At 47.7% G+C, this 17,769-nt stretch overlaps 1 protein-coding gene across 1 annotated transcript in view; it reads right to left on the bottom strand.

Moving 5' to 3' along the window:
• The window catches only part of NNT (nicotinamide nucleotide transhydrogenase), a 227,709-nt gene that overhangs the window by 146,668 nt on the left and 63,272 nt on the right, over window positions 1-17,769 (bottom strand). Inside the window, exon 5 of the mRNA XM_063961809.1 lies at window positions 15,393-15,480. Coding sequence (XP_063817879.1) covers window positions 15,393-15,480 — 88 coding nt within the window. The remainder of the gene's footprint in view (window positions 1-15,392; window positions 15,481-17,769) is intronic.

The raw sequence follows: 17,769 nt of genomic DNA, 5'->3' as shown, positions 1-17,769 counted from the left end.
TCTTTCTGAGCTAGAAAAATTAGTTAGAAGCTGATGTTTTGAGAAACTTCCCAACTTTACCTATCTCAAAATCTTGGTACATCTCCCCTATCTCTCGCTAAAGCTTGATACGTCTCCCCTTGCATGAAACGTAACACTGTTTGCCTGGCAGTTTCCATTTGGCACAGAAGCGCAGCCGGTTTGACATCTACCCATAATGCACTGCTTTATAACTGGTATGTAAACAATCAGCCTGGGGCCTCGGTCCTTTGCATGGTGAATTATAATATCCTCGTATTTTACAACAGTAGATACTCATCAGTCGTTTGCCTGGAATAAAGGAATCAGGACAAGGACTCGCTGGTAAATGACTGGACTATTGTATTTTATCTCACATGTCTAGTGCACTGCACATTTTCCAGGTACATCACAACATAATGAAGTCATTCATGAGTTACACTTTCCATTAAGCACTACACGTGCGCCGGCCCTATTCGGCCGTCTGGAAAATATCTGGATGTTTATTTTAGAATCCGGGAAGAACACGAGTCAAAATAAATTAACTTTTTCTAATTCATTGATCAGATGGCAGGAAAAAGTCACAGGTGCACGTAACTATGCAGAAGTGTATAAACAGTGCCAGACACTTAGCTAAAGATGAATGGTATTAATGTGTGTGGTACAGGCCTTGGGGAACTTCAGGAGTAGATGATTCCTACATGGACACTATTTACATGTGGTCATTGTCTCACAGTGGTTTGGGATATAACAATGTCATTTTTACACTTCATAATTGTTGTGAGGCTCCCAGCATGTGTTGTACAGTTGGTCCACTAGAGGGGGCACTACTTATACATAAAGCTTTGAATTATTTTCTTTTTTGCAAACACAAACATGACATCTGCAATCTGGAGTGACTGTACTCTAGATCAATGATAGGCAATAGAGCCTCCAAGCCTTCATGTGTAGCCCCCAGCACCTTATTGCTTAACTGTCACATTTGTAATGACTGATTAAAAAAAACTGCTGATATTACAGATAGATGTCTCTTTCATTAAAAAGGTGTATTAATTTTTTTATTTATTTACATTTGTATATCTAATTTCCATGTATTGCTTATCTCGTACATTGTAACTTTTGTAGCGCGCCCAAGATGGCTGCCTTGTCTGCTACTCATGTATAGGACGAATACATGGCTCGTATCATGTAAGGATCAGTTATCTTGAAGGTCCCCCCTTGTGTTTCATCTCTTCCAGGCATTGACTATTCTACCCAGTGTAAACTATGCAGTCGCCTAAAATGGCTGCTCAACCGGTTACCTTCGTGGGTAGGCTGAATAATCCTAGGAACTAATGACCCACAATGGCTGCCTCACATTTTATATGATGTTCATGGTTTCTGTATTTTACGCAAATTTAAATGCTCTGTATTATGTCCATGGTATTTAAAATAAGAATTTACTTAACGATAATTCTATTTCTCATAGTCCGTAGTGGATGCTGAGAACTCCGTAAGGACCATGGGGATAGCGGCTCCGCAGGAGACTGGGCACAAAAGTAAAGCTTTAGGACTACCTGGTGTGCACTGGCTCCTCCCCTCATGACCCTCCTCCAAGCCTCAGTTAGGATACTGTGCCCGGACGAGCGTACACAATAAGGAAGGATTTATGAATCCCGGGTAAGACTCATACCAGCCACACCAATCACACCGTACAACCTGTGATCTGAACCCAGTTAACAGCATGATAACAGAGGAGCCTCTGGAAAGATGGCTCACAACCACAATAACCCGATTTTTGTAACAATAACTATGTACAAGTATTGCAGACAATCCGCACTTGGGATGGGCGCCCAGCATCCACTACGGACTATGAGAAATAGAATTATCGGTAAGTAAATTCTTATTTTCTCTGACGTCCTAGTGGATGCTGGGAACTCCGTAAGGACCATGGGGATTATACCAAAGCTCCCAAACGGGCGGGAGAGTGCGGATGACTCTGCAGCACCGAATGAGAGAACTCCAGGTCCTCCTCAGCCAGGGTATCAAATTTGTAGAATTTAGCAAACGTGTTTGCCCCTGACCAAGTAGCTGCTCGGCAAAGTTGTAAAGCAGAGACCCCTCGGGCAGCTGCCCAAGATGAGCCCACTTCCCGTGTGGAATGGGCTTTTACAGATTTTGGCTGTGGCAGGCCTGCCACAGAATGTGCAAGCTGAATTGTACTACAAATCCAACGAGCAATAGTCTGCTTAGAAGCAGGAGCACCCAGCTTGTTGGGTGCATACAGGATAAACAGCGAGTCAGATTTTCTGACTCCAGCCGTCCTGGAAACATATATTTTCAGGGCCCTGACTACGTCCAGCAATTTGGAGTCCTCCAAGTCCCTAGTAGCCGCAGGTACCACAATAGGCTGGTTCAAGTGAAACGCTGAAACCACCTTAGGGAGAAATTGAGGACGAGTCCTCAATTCTGCCCTGTCCGTATGAAAAATTAGGTAAGGGCTTTTATATGACAAAGCCGCCAATTCTGAGACACGCCTGGCTGAAGCCAGGGCCAACAGCATTACCACTTTCCATGTGAGATATTTTAAGTCCACAGTGGTGAGTGGTTCAAGCCAATGTGATTTTAGGAACCCCAAAACTACATTGAGATCCCAAGGTGCCACTGGAGGCACAAAAGGAGGCTGTATATGCAGTACCCCTTTGACAAACGTCTGAACCTCAGGAACTGAAGCCAGTTCTTTCTGGAAGAAAATCGACAGGGCCGAAATTTGAACCTTAATGGACCCTAATTTTAGGCCCATAGACAGTCCTGTTTGCAGGAAATGCAGGAAACGACCCAGTTGAAATTCCTCTGTAGGGGCCTTCCTGGCCTCGCACCACGCAACATATTTACGCCAAATGCGGTGATAATGTTTTGCGGTTACATCCTTCCTGTCTTTGATCAGGATAGGGATGACTTCATCCGGAATGCCTTTTTCCTTCAGGATCCGGCGTTCAACCGCCATGCCGTCAAACGCAGCCGCGGTAAGTCTTAGAACAGACAGGGTCCTTGCTGGAGCAGGTCCCTTCTTAGAGGTAGAGGCCACGGATCCTCCGTGAGCATCTCTTGAAGTTCCGGGTACCAAGTCCTTCTTGGCCAATCCGGAGCCACGAATATAGTGCTTCCTCCTCTCCATCTTATAATTCTCAGTACCTTGGGTATGAGAGGCAGAGGAGGGAACACATACACTGACTGGTACACCCACGGTGTTACGAGATCGTCTACAGCTATTGCCTGAGGGTCCCTTGACCTGGCGCAATACCTGTCGAGTGTTTTGTTGAGGCGGGACGCCATCATGTCCACCTTTGGTTTTTCCCAACGGTTTATAATCATGTGGAAGACTTCTGGGTGAAGTCCCACTCTCCCGGGTGGAGGTCGTGTCTGCTGAGGAAGTCTGCTTCCCAGTTGTCCACTCCCGGAATGAATACTGCTGACAGTGCTATCACATGATTTTCCGCCCAGCGAAGAATCCTTGCAGCTTCTGCCATTGACTGCTTCTTGTGCCACCCTGTCTGTTTACGTGGGTGACTGCCGTGATGTTGTCCGACTGGATCAACACCGGCTGACCTTGAAGCAGAGGTCTTGCTAAGCTTAGAGCATTGTAAATGGCCCTTAGCTCCAGGATATTTATGTGAAGTGATGTCTCCAGGCTTGACCATAAGCCCTGGAAATTTCTTCCCTGTGTGCCTGCTCCCCAGCCTCGCAGGCTGGCCTCCGTGGTCACCAGGACCCAGTCCTGAATGCCGAATCTGCGGCCCTCTAGAAGATGAGCACTCTGCAACCACCACAGGAGGGACACCCTTGTCCTTGGTGACCGGGTTATCCGCTGATGCATCTTAAGATGCGACCCGGACCATTTGTCCAGCAGGTCCCACTGGAAAGTTCTTGCGTGGAATCTGCCGAATGGCTTTGCTTCGTAGGAAGCCACCATTTTTCCCAGAACCCTTGTGCATTGATGCACTGAGACTTGGCTCGGTTTTAGGAGGTTCCTGACTAGCTCGGATAACTCCCTGGCTTCCTCCTCCGGGAGAAACACCTGTTTCTGAACTGTGTCCAGAATCATCCCTAGGAACAGAAGACGAGTCGTCGGAACCAGCTGCGATTTTGGAATATTGAGAATCCAACCGTGCTGTCGCAACACTACCTGAGATAGTGCTACACCGACCTCCAACTGTTCCCTGGATCTTACCCTTATCAGGAGATCGTCCAAGTAAGGGATAACTAAAACTCCCTTCCTTCGAAGGAGTATCATCATTTCGGCCATTACCTTGGTAAAGACCCGGGGTGCCGCGGACCATCCAAACGGCAGCGTCTGAAACTGATAGTGACAGTTCTGTACCACAAACCTGAGGTACCCTTGGTGAGAAGGGTAAATTGGGACATGAAGGTAAGCATCCTTGATGTCCAGAGACACCATGTAGTCCCCTTCTCTTGAATTTGAACCTCTGTATGTAAGTGTTCAAAGATTTTAGATTTAAAATCGGTCTCACCGAGCCGTCCGGCTTCGGTACCACAACAGTGTGGAATAATACCCCTATCCCTGTTGCAGGAGGGGTACCTTGATTATCACCTGCTGGGAATACAGCTTGTGAATGGCTTCCAAAACTGCCTCCCTGTCTGCTTGTAAAGCCCCAGCGTCATGCTGAGGGCTTGGCAGAGGCGGGAGAGGGCTTCTGTTCCTGGGAACTGGCTGATTTCTGCAGCCTTTTTCCTCTCCCTCTGTCACGGGCAGAAATGAGGAACCTTTTGCCCACTTGCCCTTATGGGAACGAAAGGACTGCGCCTGATAATACGGCGTCTTCTTATGTTGAGAGGCGACCTGGGGTAAAAACGTGGATTTCCCAGCTGTTGCCGTGGCCACCAGGTCTGAAAGACCGACCCCAAATAACTCCTCCCCTTTATAATGCAATACTTCCATATGCCATTTGGAATCCGCATCACCTGACCACTGTCGTGTCCATAACCCTCTTCTGGCAGAAATGGACAGCGCACTTACTCTTGATGCCAGTCGGCAAATATCCCGCTGTGCATCACACATATATAGAAATGCATCTTTTAAATGCTCTATAGGCAATAATATACTGTCCCTATCTAGGGTATCAATATTTTCAGTCAGGGAATCCGACCACGCCAACCCAGCACTGCACATCCAGGCTGAGGCGATTGCTGGTCGCAGTATAACACCAGTATGTGTGTAAATACCTTTTAGGATACCCTCCTGCTTTCTATCAGCAGGATCCTTAAGGGCGGCCATCTCAGGAGAGGGTAGAGCCCTTGTTTTGACAAGCGTGTGAGCGCTTTATCCACTCTAGGGGGTGTTTCCCAACGCACCCTAACCTCTGGCGGGAAAGGATATAATGCCAATAACTTTTTAGAAATTATCAGTTTTTTTATCGGGGGAAACCCACGCTTCATCACACACCTCATTTAATTTCTCAGATTCAGGAAAACTACAGGTAGTTTTTCCTCACCGAACATAATACCCCTATTGGTGGTACTCGTATTATCAGAAATGTGTAAAACATTTTTCATTGCCTCAATCATGTAACGTGTGGCCCTACTGGAAGTCATATTTGTCTCTTCACCGTCGACACTGGAGTCAGTATCCGTGTCGGCGTCTGTATCTGCCATCTGAGGTAACGGGCGCTTTAGAGCCCCTGACGGCCTATGAGACGTCTGGACAGGCACAAGCTGAGTAGCTGGCTGTGTCAATCATTGTCTTTTGTAAAGAGCTGACACTGTCACGTAATTCCTTCCAACAGTTCAACCACTCAGGTGTCGACCCCCTAGGGGGTGACATCCCTATTACAGGCAATTTGCTCCGCCTCCACATCATTTTCCTCCTCATACATGTCGACACAAACGTACCGACACACAGCACACACACAGGGAATGCTCTGATAGAGGACAGGGCCCCACTAGCCCTTTGGGGAGACAGAGGGAGAGTTTGCCAGCACACACCAGAGCGCTATATATATACAGGGATAACCTTATATAAGTGTTTTTCCCCTTATAGCTGCTGTATTGTTAATACTGCGCCTAATTAGTGCCCCCCTCTCTTTTTTAACCCTTTCTGTAGTGTAGTGACTGCAGGGGAGAGCCAGGGAGCTTCCCTCCAACGGAGCTGTGAGGGAAAATGGCGCCAGTGTGCTGAGGAGATAGGCTCCGCCCCTTTCTCGGCGGCCTTTTCTCCCGTTTTTCAGTGTAATCTGGCAGGGGTTAAAATTCATCCATATAGCCCTGGGGGCTATATGTGATGTATTTTCGCCAGCCAAGGTGTTTTTATTGCTGCTCAGGGCGCCCCCCCCTAGCGCCCTGCGCCCTCAGTGACCGAAGTGTGAAGTGTGCTGAGGAGCAATGGCGCACAGCTGCAGTGCTGTGCGCTACCTTGGTGAAGACAGGATGTCTTCTGCCGCCGATTTTCCGGACCTCTTCTTGCTTCTGGCTCTGTAAGGGGGCCGGCGGCGCGGCTCTGGGACCGGACTCCATGGCTGGGCCTGTGTTCGATCCCTCTGGAGCTAATGGTGTCCAGTAGCCTAAGAAGCCCAATCCACTCTGCACGCAGGTGAGTTCGCTTCTTCTCCCCTTAGTCCCTCGATGCAGTGAGCCTGTTGCCAGCAGGTCTCACTGAAAATAAAAAACCTAAAACTAAACTTTTCACTAAGCAGCTCAGGAGAGCCACCTAGTGTGCACCCTTCTCGGCCGGGCACAAAAATCTAACTGAGGCTTGGAGGAGGGTCATGTGGGGAGGAGCCAGTGCACACCAGGTAGTCCTAAAGCTTTACTTTTGTGCCCAGTCTCCTGCGGAGCCGCTATCCCCATGGTCCTTACGGAGTTCCCAGCATCCACTAGGACGTCAGAGAAAAATCACTTTGAGTCCTATTAGAGAAAAGTTATATATAAATAATAAGAATTTACTTACCGATAATTCTATTTCTCGTAGTCCGTAGTGGATGCTGGGGACTCCGTCAGGACCATGGGGAATAGCGGCTCCGCAGGAGACAGGGCACAAAAGTAAAAGCTTTAGGATCAGGTGGTGTGCACTGGCTCCTCCCCCTATGACCCTCCTCCAAGCCTCAGTTAGGTTTTTGTGCCCGGCCGAGAAGGGTGCAATCTAGGTGGCTCTCCTAAAGAGCTGCTTAGAGTAAAAGTTTTGTTAGGTTTTTTATTTTCAGTGAGTCCTGCTGGCAACAGGCTCACTGCAACGAGGGAATTAGGGGAGAAGAAGTGAACTCACCTGCGTGCAGGATGGATTGGCTTCTTAGGCTACTGGACACTAGCTCCAGAGGGACGATCACAGGTACAGCCTGGATGGGTCACCGGAGCCGCGCCGCCGACCCCCTTGCAGATGCTGAAGAGAGAAGAGGTCCAGAAATCGGCGGCTGAAGACTTCTCAGTCTTCATGAGGTAGCGCACAGCACTGCAGCTGTGCGCCATTGCTCTCAGCACACTTCACACCAACGGTCACTGAGGGTGCAGGGCGCTTGGGGGGGCGCCCTGGGCAGCAATGAAAGTACCTATGCTGGCTAAAAATACATCACATATAGCCCCCTGATGTATTTAACCCCTGCCAGGTTGTCAGAAAAACGGGAGAAGAAGCCCGCCGAAAAGGGGGCGGGGCCTATTCTCCTCAGCACACAGCGCCATTTTCCTACACAGCTCCGCTGCTAGGAAGGCTCCCAGGCTCTCCCCTGCACTGCACTACAGAAACAGGGTTAAAACAGAGAGGGGGGGCACTTATTTGGCGATATTATTATATATTAAGATGCTATAAGGGAAAACACTTATATAAGGTTGTCCCTGTATAATATAGCGTTTTGGTGTGTGCTGGCAAACTCTCCCTCTGTCTCCCCAAAGGGCTAGTGGGGTCCTGTCCTCTATCAGAGCATTCCCTGTGTGTGCTGTGTGTCGGTACGTGTGTGTCGACATGTATGAGGACGATGTTGGTGAGGAGGCGGAGCAATTGCCTGTAATGGTGATGTCACTCTCTAGGGAGTCGACACCGGAAGATGGCTTATTTAGGGAATTACGTGATAATGTCAACACGCTGCAAGGTCGGTTGACGACATGAGACGGCCGGCAAACCAATTAGTACCTGTCCAGGCGTCTCAAACACCGTCAGGGGCTTTAAAACGCCCATTTACCTCAGTCGGTCGACACAGACACGGACACTGACTCCAGTGTCGACGGTGAAGAAACAAACGTATTTTCCATTTGGGCCACACGTTACATGTTAAGGGCAATGAAGGAGGTGTTACATATTTCTGATACTACAAGTACCACAAAAGAGGGTATTATGTGGGGTGTGAAAAAACTACCTGTAGTTTTTCCTGAATCAGATAAATTAAATGAAGTGTGTGATGATGCGTGGGTTTCCCCCGATAGAAAATTATTGGCGTTATACCCTTTCCCGCCAGAAGTTAGGGCGCGTTGGGAAACACCCCTTAGGGTGGATAAGGCGCTCTCACTTTGAGTCCTATTAGAGAAAAGTTATATATAAATAATAAGAATTTACTTACCGATAATTCTATTTCTCGTAGTCCGTAGTGGATGCTGGGGACTCCGTCAGGACCATGGGGAATAGCGGCTCCGCAGGAGACAGGGCACAAAAGTAAAAGCTTTAGGATCAGGTGGTGTGCACTGGCTCCTCCCCCTATGACCCTCCTCCAAGCCTCAGTTAGGATACTGTGCCCGGACGAGCGTACACAATAAGGAAGGATTTTGAATCCCGGGTAAGACTCATACCAGCCACACCAATCACACTGTACAACCTGTGATCTGAACCCAGTTAACAGCATGATAACAGCGGAGCCTCTGAAAAGATGGCTCACAACAATAATAACCCGATTTTTGTAACAATAACTATGTACAAGTATTGCAGACAATCCGCACTTGGGATGGGCGCCCAGCATCCACTACGGACTACGAGAAATAGAATTATCGGTAAGTAAATTCTTATTTTCTCTGACGTCCTAAGTGGATGCTGGGGACTCCGTCAGGACCATGGGGATTATACCAAAGCTCCCAAACGGGCGGGAGAGTGCGGATGACTCTGCAGCACCGAGTGAGAGAACTCCAGGTCCTCCTCCGCCAGGGTGTGCCCCTGACCAAGTAGCAGCTCGGCAAAGTTGTAAAGCCGAGACCCCTCGGGCAGCCGCCCAAGATGAGCCCCCTTCCTTGTGGAATGGGCATTTACATATTTTGGCTGTGGCAGGCCTGCCACAGAATGTGCAAGCTGAATTGTACTACACATCCAACTAGCAATCGTCTGCTTAGAAGCAAGAGCACCCAGTTTGTTGGGTGCATACAGGATAACAGCAAGTCAGTTTTCCTGACTCCAGCCGTCCTGGAAACCTATATTTTCAGGGCCCTGACAACATCTAGCAACTTGGAGTCCTCCAAGTCCCTAGTAGCCGCAGGTACCACAATAAGCTGGTTCAGGTGAAACGCTGACACCACCTTAGGGAGAAACTGGGGACGAGTCCGCAGCTCTGCCCTGTCCGAATGGACAATCAGATATGGGCTTTTGTGAGACAAAGCCGCCAATTCTGACACTCGCCTGGCCGAGGCCAGGGCCAACATCATGGTCACTTTCCATGTGAGATATTTCAAATCCACAGATTTGAGCGGTTTAAACCAATGTGATTTGAGGAATCCCAGAACTACGTTGAGATCCCACAGTGCCACTGGAGGCACAAAAGGGGGTTGTATATGCAGTACTCCCTTGACAAACTTCTGGACTTCAGGAACTGAAGCCAATTCTTTCTGGAAGAAAATCGACAGGGCCGAAATTTTGAACCTTAATGGACCCCAATTTGAGGCCCATAGACACTCCTGTTTGCAGGAAATGCAGGAATCGACCGAGTTGAAATTTCTTCGTGGGGCCTTCCTGGCCTCACACCACGCAACATATTTTCGCCACATGTGGTGATAATGTTGTGCGGTCACCTCCTTCCTGGCTTTGACCAGGGTAGGAATGACCTCTTCCGGAATGCCTTTTTCCCTTAGGATCCGGCGTTCAACCGCCATGCCGTCAAACGCAGCCGCGGTAAGTCTTGGAACAGACATGGTACTTGCTGAAGCAAGTCCCTTCTTAGCGGCAGAGGCCATGAGTCCTCTGTGAGCATCTCTTGAAGTTCCGGGTACCAAGTCCTTCTTGGCCAATCCGGAGCCACGAGTATAGTTCTTACTCCTCTACGTCTTATAATTCTCAGTACCTTAGGTATGAGAAGCAGAGGAGGGAACACATACACCGACTGGTACACCCACGGTGTTACCAGAACGTCCACAGCTATTGCCTGAGGGTCTCTTGACCTGGCGCAATACCTGTCCAGTTTTTTGTTCAGGCGGGACGCCATCATGTCCACTTTTGGTCTTTCCCAACGGTTCACAATCATGTGGAAGACTTCCCGATGAAGTCCCCACTCTCCCGGGTGGAGGTCGTGCTGAGGAAGTCTGCTTCCCAGTTGTCCACTTCTGGAATGAACACTGCTGACAGTGCTATCACAAGATTTTCCGCCCAGCGAAGAATCCTTGCAGTTTCTGCCATTGCCCTCCTGCTTCTTGTGCCGCCCTGTCTGTTTACGTGGGCGACTGCCGTGATGTTGTCCCACTGGATCAATACCGGCTGACCTTGAAGCAGAGGTCTTGTTAAGCTTAGAGCATTGTAAATTGCTCTTAGCTCCAGTATATTTATGTGGAGAGAAGTCTCCAGACTTGATCACACTCCCTGGAAATTTTTTCCTTGTGTGACTGCTCCCCAGCCTTTCAGGCTGGCATCTGTGGTCACCAGGACCCAGTCCTGAATGCCGAATCTGTGGCCCTTTAGTAGATGAGCACTCTGCAGCCACCACAGAAGAGACACCCTTGTCCTTGGAGACAGGGTTATCCGCTGATGCATCTGAAGATGCGATCCGGACCATTTTTCCAGCAGATCCCACTGAAAAGTTCTTGCGTGAAATCTGCCGAATGGAATCGCTTCGTAAGAAGCCACCATTTTTCCCAGGACCCTTGTGCAATGATGCACTGACACTTTTCCTGGTTTTAGGAGGTTCCTGACTAGCTCGGATAACTCCCTGGCTTTCTCCTCCGGGAGAAACACCTTTTTCTGGACTGTGTCCAGAATCATCCCTAGGAACGGCAGACGTGTCGTCGGAGACAGCTGCGATTTTGGAATATTTAGAATCCACCCGTGCTGTCGTAGAACTACTTGAGATAGTGCTACTCCGACCTCCAACTGTTCTCTGGACCTTGCCCTTATCAGGAGATCGTCCAAGTAAGGGATAATTAAGACGCCTTTTCTTTGAAGAAGAATCATCATTTCGGCCATTACCTTGGTAAAGACCCGGGGTGCCGTGGACAATCCAAACGGCAGCGTCTGAAACTGATAGTGACAGTTTTGTACCACGAACCTGAGGTACCCTTGGTGAGAAGGGCAAATTGGGACATGGAGGTAAGCATCCTTGATGTCCAGGGACACCATATAGTCCCCTTCTTCCTGGTTCGCTATCACTGCTCTGAGTGACTCCATCTTGATTTGAACCTTTGTATGTAAGTGTTCAAATATTTCAGATTTAGAATAGGTCTCACCGAGCCGTCTGGCTTCAGTACCACAATATAGTGTGGAATAATACCCCTTTCCTTGTTGTAGGAGGGGTACTTTGATTATCACCTGCTGGGAATACAGCTTGTGAATTGTTTCCAATACTGCCTCCCTGTCGGAGGGAGACGTTGGTAAAGCAGACTTCAGGAACCTGCGAGGGGGAGACGTCTCGAATTTCCAATCTGTACCCCTGGGATACTACTTGTAGGATCCAGGGGTCCACTTGCGAGTGAGCCCACTGCGCGCTGAAACTCTTGAGACGACCCCCCACCGCACCTGAGTCCGCTTGTACAGCCCCAGCGTCATGCTGAGGACTTGGCAAAAGCGGTGGAGGGCTTCTGTTCCTGGGAATGGGCTGCCTGCTGCAGTCTTCTTCCCTTTCCTCTATCCCTGGGCAGATATGACTGGCCTTTTGCCTGCTTGCCCTTATGGGGACGAAAGGACTGAGGCTGAAAAGACGGTGTCTTTTTCTGCTGAGATGTGACTTGGGGTAAAAAAGGTGGATTTTCTAGCTGATGCCGTGGCCACCAGGTCCGATGGACCGACCCCAAATAACTCCTCCCCTTTATACGGCAATACTTCCATGTGCCGTTTGGAATCTGCATCACCTGACCACTGTCGTGTCCATAAACATCTTCTGGCAGATATGGACATCGCACTTACTCTTGATGCCAGAGTGCAAATATCCCTCTGTGCATCTCGCATATATAGAAATGCATCCTTTAAATGCTCTATAGTCAATAAAATACTGTCCCTGTCAAGGGTATCAATATTTTCAGTCAGGGAATCCGACCAAGCCACCCCAGCGCTGCACATCCAGGCTGAGGCGATCGCTGGTCGCAGTATAACACCAGTATGTGTGTATATACTTTTTAGGATATTTTCCAGCCTCCTATCAGCTGGCTCCTTGAGGGCGGCCGTATCTGGAGACGGTAACGCCACTTGTTTTGATAAGCGTGTGAGCGCCTTATCCACCCTAAGGGGTGTTTCCCAACGCGCCCTAACTTCTGGCGGGAAAGGGTATAACGCCAATAATTTTCTATCGGGGGAAACCCACGCATCATCACACACTTCATTTAATTTATCTGATTCAGGAAAAACTACAGGTAGTTTTTTCACACCCCACATAATACCCTCTTTTGTGGTACTTGTAGTATCAGAAATATGTAACACCTCCTTCATTGCCCTTAACATGTAACGTGTGGCCCAAATGGAAAATACGTTTGTTTCTTCACCGTCGACACTGGAGTCAGTGTCCGTGTCTGTGTCTGTGTCGACCGACTGAGGTAAATGGGCGTTTTAAAGCCCCTGACGGTGTTTGAGACGCCTGGACAGGTACTAATTGGTTTGCCGGCCGTCTCATGTCGTCAACCGACCTTGCAGCGTGTTGACATTATCACGTAATTCCCTAAATAAGCCATCTTCCGGTGTCGACTCCCTAGAGAGTGACATCACCATTACAGGCAATTGCTCCGCCTCCTCACCAACATCGTCCTCATACATGTCGACACACACGTACCGACACACAGCACACACAGGGAATGCTCTGATAGAGGACAGGACCCCACTAGCCCTTTGGGGAGACAGAGGGAGAGTTTGCCAGCACACACCAAAACGCTATATTATACAGGGACAACCTTATATAAGTGTTTTCCCTTATAGCATCTTAATATATAATAATATCGCCAAATAAGTGCCCCCCCTCTCTGTTTTAACCCTGTTTCTGTAGTGCAGTGCAGGGGAGAGCCTGGGAGCCTTCCTAGCAGCGGAGCTGTGTAGGAAAATGGCGCTGTGTGCTGAGGAGAATAGGCCCCGCCCCCTTTTCGGCGGGCTTCTTCTCCCGTTTTTCTGACAACCTGGCAGGGGTTAAATACATCCATATAGCCCCAGGGGCTATATGTGATGTATTTTTAGCCAGCATAGGTACTTTCATTGCTGCCCAGGGCGCCCCCCCAAGCGCCCTGCACCCTCAGTGACCGTTGGTGTGAAGTGTGCTGAGAGCAATGCCGCCGATTTCTGGACCTCTTCTCTCTTCAGCATCTGCAAGGGGGTCGGCGGCGCGGCTCCGGTGACCCATCCAGGCTGTACCTGTGATCGTCCCTCTGGAGCTAGTGTCCAGTAGCCTAAGAAGCCAATCCATCCTGCACGCAGGTGAGTTCACTTCTTCTCCCCTAATTCCCTCGTTGCAGTGAGCCTGTTGCCAGCAGGACTCACTGAAAATAAAAAACCTAACAAAACTTTTACTCTAAGCAGCTCTTTAGGAGAGCCACCTAGATTGCACCCTTCTCGGCCGGGCACAAAAACCTAACTGAGGCTTGGAGGAGGGTCATAGGGGGAGGAGCCAGTGCACACCACCTGATCCTAAAGCTTTTACTTTTGTGCCCTGTCTCCTGCGGAGCCGCTATTCCCCATGGTCCTGACGGAGTCCCCAGCATCCACTTAGGACGTCAGAGAAAAAACTGTTATTTTTGCTGATAACCTTCTGTGCTGCAATGAGACACACTTACCGCACTGTAACTATATTGATCTCGGGTGCAGGCGGCTTGGGCTTTGGAAAGCATTACATGAGCATGCAGCCTTTACTGTGAATACGGGGGAGATGTATCAAAGCTACGAGAGAGATAAAGTGGAGAAGCTATTTGGTTACTATGGGCAACTTCTCCACTTTATCTCTTGATGGTTTGATACATCTCCCGGTATACCTTCTCTGCTACAAGAGAATTACAGCTCTTCCCAGGAAACAGCTTAGAAGAAAGTCAGGCAGGCAGTGAGAGCTGGAAGGGGAGGAGCCTGTGCTAGCCTGACACACATTAAAATATAGGAGCCAGGCAGCCAGTGAGAGCTGGAAGGGGGGGAGCCTGTGCTAGCCTGACACACATTAAAATATAGGAGCCAGGCAGCCAGTGAGAGCTGGAAGGGGAGGAGCCTGTGCTAGCCTGACACACATTAAAATATAGGAGCCAGGCAACCAGTGAGAGCTGGAAGGGAAGAAGCTAGTCTGACACACACATATATATATATATATATAATAATTTTTTATTTTTTTTATTCATTATATGACTTACAATGCTGTGTAAGAAGCATGATTATTTTAACACTGCTTTTCAGTATGGGTGGGCAGCAGAGTTCTCAGGAGACCTCCACGTGTACCTATTCACCACCCTCCCCCGGATTATTTTCTATATTAGCAATACACACATGTAGCAGTCTGGCGCAGTATGCACCAATTATAACTTTAGACAATAAGAACATATGCCCACTTTGTATGGCTTTACCAGCTTTTAAGGAGTAACTTTGTTGGTTTGTGCCCCATGGTGTCAAATAAAACATAACCAAAAGTTATTTTGTCTTGAAATTACAAATAAAAAACTGTGTCCAGATGATAGTTTCCTATGATGTGAAACGGCGACTGTTCCTTGGATTGTGCAGATAAGAGATTTACCAGACATTACAGCAGCCCCTGGCACCTTACGCCTCCGCATCCCTTCAATGCTGTAGCCTAGAATAGCAGCTAATGAAGGCAAGAACAGCTGGCACATAAAAGCAGATAAGGGTATACACAGCAGGTGCAGCTTTGCATTCTACATCTGGATCAGTACAGGCTCCTGCACACCATGAAATATGCAGAGTAAACTAACTCATTAAATGTTTCACAGCAGCACGGCCAAGTCTGCTGCCTGTTTCAATGATACAACAGCACCACCTGCTGCCCTTGATAAAAAATGACCAGAGAAGAAGGAGCTGCGAATGAGCTGACATTGTATGTACTGACCTTGGCTGGTGGGACCTTGCCTGCTGCTGTGATTTGTCCAGTGAAAAAACGTCCAAAGTTGTTTGCGGCCAGAACAACAGCTTTGTAACTGTAAGATTAAAGGCATTTTACTATCAGAAACCACAGAACCTGCGAGTGTTTCAAGCGGAACGTAACAATCTATCCTATATGTGTATAGCGGAAGTTTAACGTTATTGTTTTATTTATTTTAAAGGCGTAAACTATGATCTGACACTGGGCCTGATTCGGGGATGGATGCAATGACAATTTTGCACGACCGATGTGCATCCAATGTTTGCCTTTTACCCTTAAGAGAAGTTTCTGGGCCAATTGCTGTCAAATACAATAAACCGGGTATGACTTATTGTACTTATGTGATTACAAGATCAAATAAATAGAAAATAGAAAAAGAAAAAAAAGATCAGGGCTACTTGGTCTAATCAAAATATTGCATCATTTACAATCAGATAACTTGATTAGTTAATGAAATTAAAATTACATACTGCTTCAGTACATATTAAATCACAGTACTGTAATGACAGAATACTATTGCTTTGTGCCCGAACATGGTTTGCAAAAAAAAGAAAAAAAAAAAGAGGTTTCCCAAAAATAAAAATAACACTGCAGACATTGGACATTTATTGGCAAGCTGCTCAGATTGTGATGTCACTCAGGTGCTAAAAAGCAGGGGTAATTCTGTGTAAGAAAAAACATTAGGTTATCCCTAATGCACATGGAGTGAAAAATACTACTACATAATAATCAGACAATACGGAGATCTTAGTTGCGTATATCTGCAGATATAGGTTAAGCCCCCAGGCCGATCGGCAAGGCTTCTCCGTCACTGGGGGTCCCTAATACTAGGTATGGGTCCGGGGAGCAGGACCCCATTACGTCGGCACAGGTCGGCCACCCCAGATAAGCACACAGGTGAAAATTAATAAGGGTTAATAAGAAGCACATAAGTGCTATATAGGTGAAATGTGATTAAAATAATACAAAAATATATACAAAGTGATCGGGAAAATCATAAGTGTTAATAAAGTGTTAGGGTGTGCCGACCTGAAGCAGCCCAGCCATACCGACATAGGGGCCACCGCACATTTCACCTATATAGCACTTATGTGCTTCTTATTAACCCTTGATAAAATTTTCACCTGTGTGCTGACCTGGGGTAGCCGACCTGTGCCGACGTGATGGGGTCCTGCGCCCCGGACCCATACCTAGTGTTAGGGGCCCCCAGTGACGGAGAAGCCTTGCCGATCGGCCTGGGGGCTTAACCCTATATCTGCAGATATACGCAACTAAGATCTCCGTATTATCTGATTATTATGTAGTATTATTACTCACTCAGTGTGCATTAGGGATAACAAAATGATTTTTCTTACTGCAGACTTTGGGCCTGATTCATGTCTGGAAGTAAAGCAAAATAGCACACAAATGGGCAAAGCCATGCTACACTGCAGGTGGGGCAGATGTAACACGTGCAGAGAAAGTTAGATTTGGATGGGGAGTGATCAAACTGAAATCTAAATTGCGGTATAAAAATAAAGCTGGCTAACATTTGTGGGCTACATGCAAAAGCAGCCAATATTTACACAGCACAGCAAGGCAACATGGTTAGTTCCAGACAAGTTACTTGCTTTTTTGCTTTACTAACAAACATGACTCAGGCCCATAATTCAATGAGATGGATGATTACTTGAGCAATCTTGAGAACTGTGGATTAAGGGCCTATGGATCGCTGTTGAAGCTGAATTAGCAATTTTCTTCAAAATCGCTACTGCTAAAAATTGCATGTGTAAGAGCCGCCCGGAAAAGATAAGAGACGCCCACTGATGCATCTGCAAATCTGCATAATCGCAATGCATACGCAAAAAATGTGCATTATCCGGCTGACCCATGCCTACTCAAATCAAGGTGAATGTAGTCGCACCGGATGCCATGTCTTTCATCGCAGCGTTCGCAGCTGGCGTCAGATACACGGGCCGAAAATTTTCCTCTACATGCCTGCGTTTTTTCAACCACTCCCTACAAACGCCATGTTACCACCCACGAATGGTCACTACCTGTCAATCGAATTGCGTTCTCTTTACAATCAGGCTGCATACGCAGAGCGATCGCATTTTGACCTTCGCATTAGCACAATGCATTTTTTTCTGGCCATAATCGATCAGTGCGTGCATTCTCACATTAGAGAATGATAGCGAATCAGGCCCCAAGTCACCTGGACAGGATTCCTGGAAGCCTCTAAAGATGAAGACTACAAGGGTAGTACAATAACCATTCATTTGTATAACAAGTAACACAAAGCCCTTAAAACATTCAGGTCACAGATGAAAATAAACAAACAACGGATGGTGCAAAGTTCAAACAG

This window comes from Pseudophryne corroboree, chromosome 1 (assembly GCF_028390025.1).
Source record: "Pseudophryne corroboree isolate aPseCor3 chromosome 1, aPseCor3.hap2, whole genome shotgun sequence".
Taxonomy (NCBI): domain Eukaryota; kingdom Metazoa; phylum Chordata; class Amphibia; order Anura; family Myobatrachidae; genus Pseudophryne; species Pseudophryne corroboree.
The sequence above is the reverse complement of the archived record's forward strand: the minus strand, read 5'-3'. Positions and strand labels throughout refer to the sequence as shown.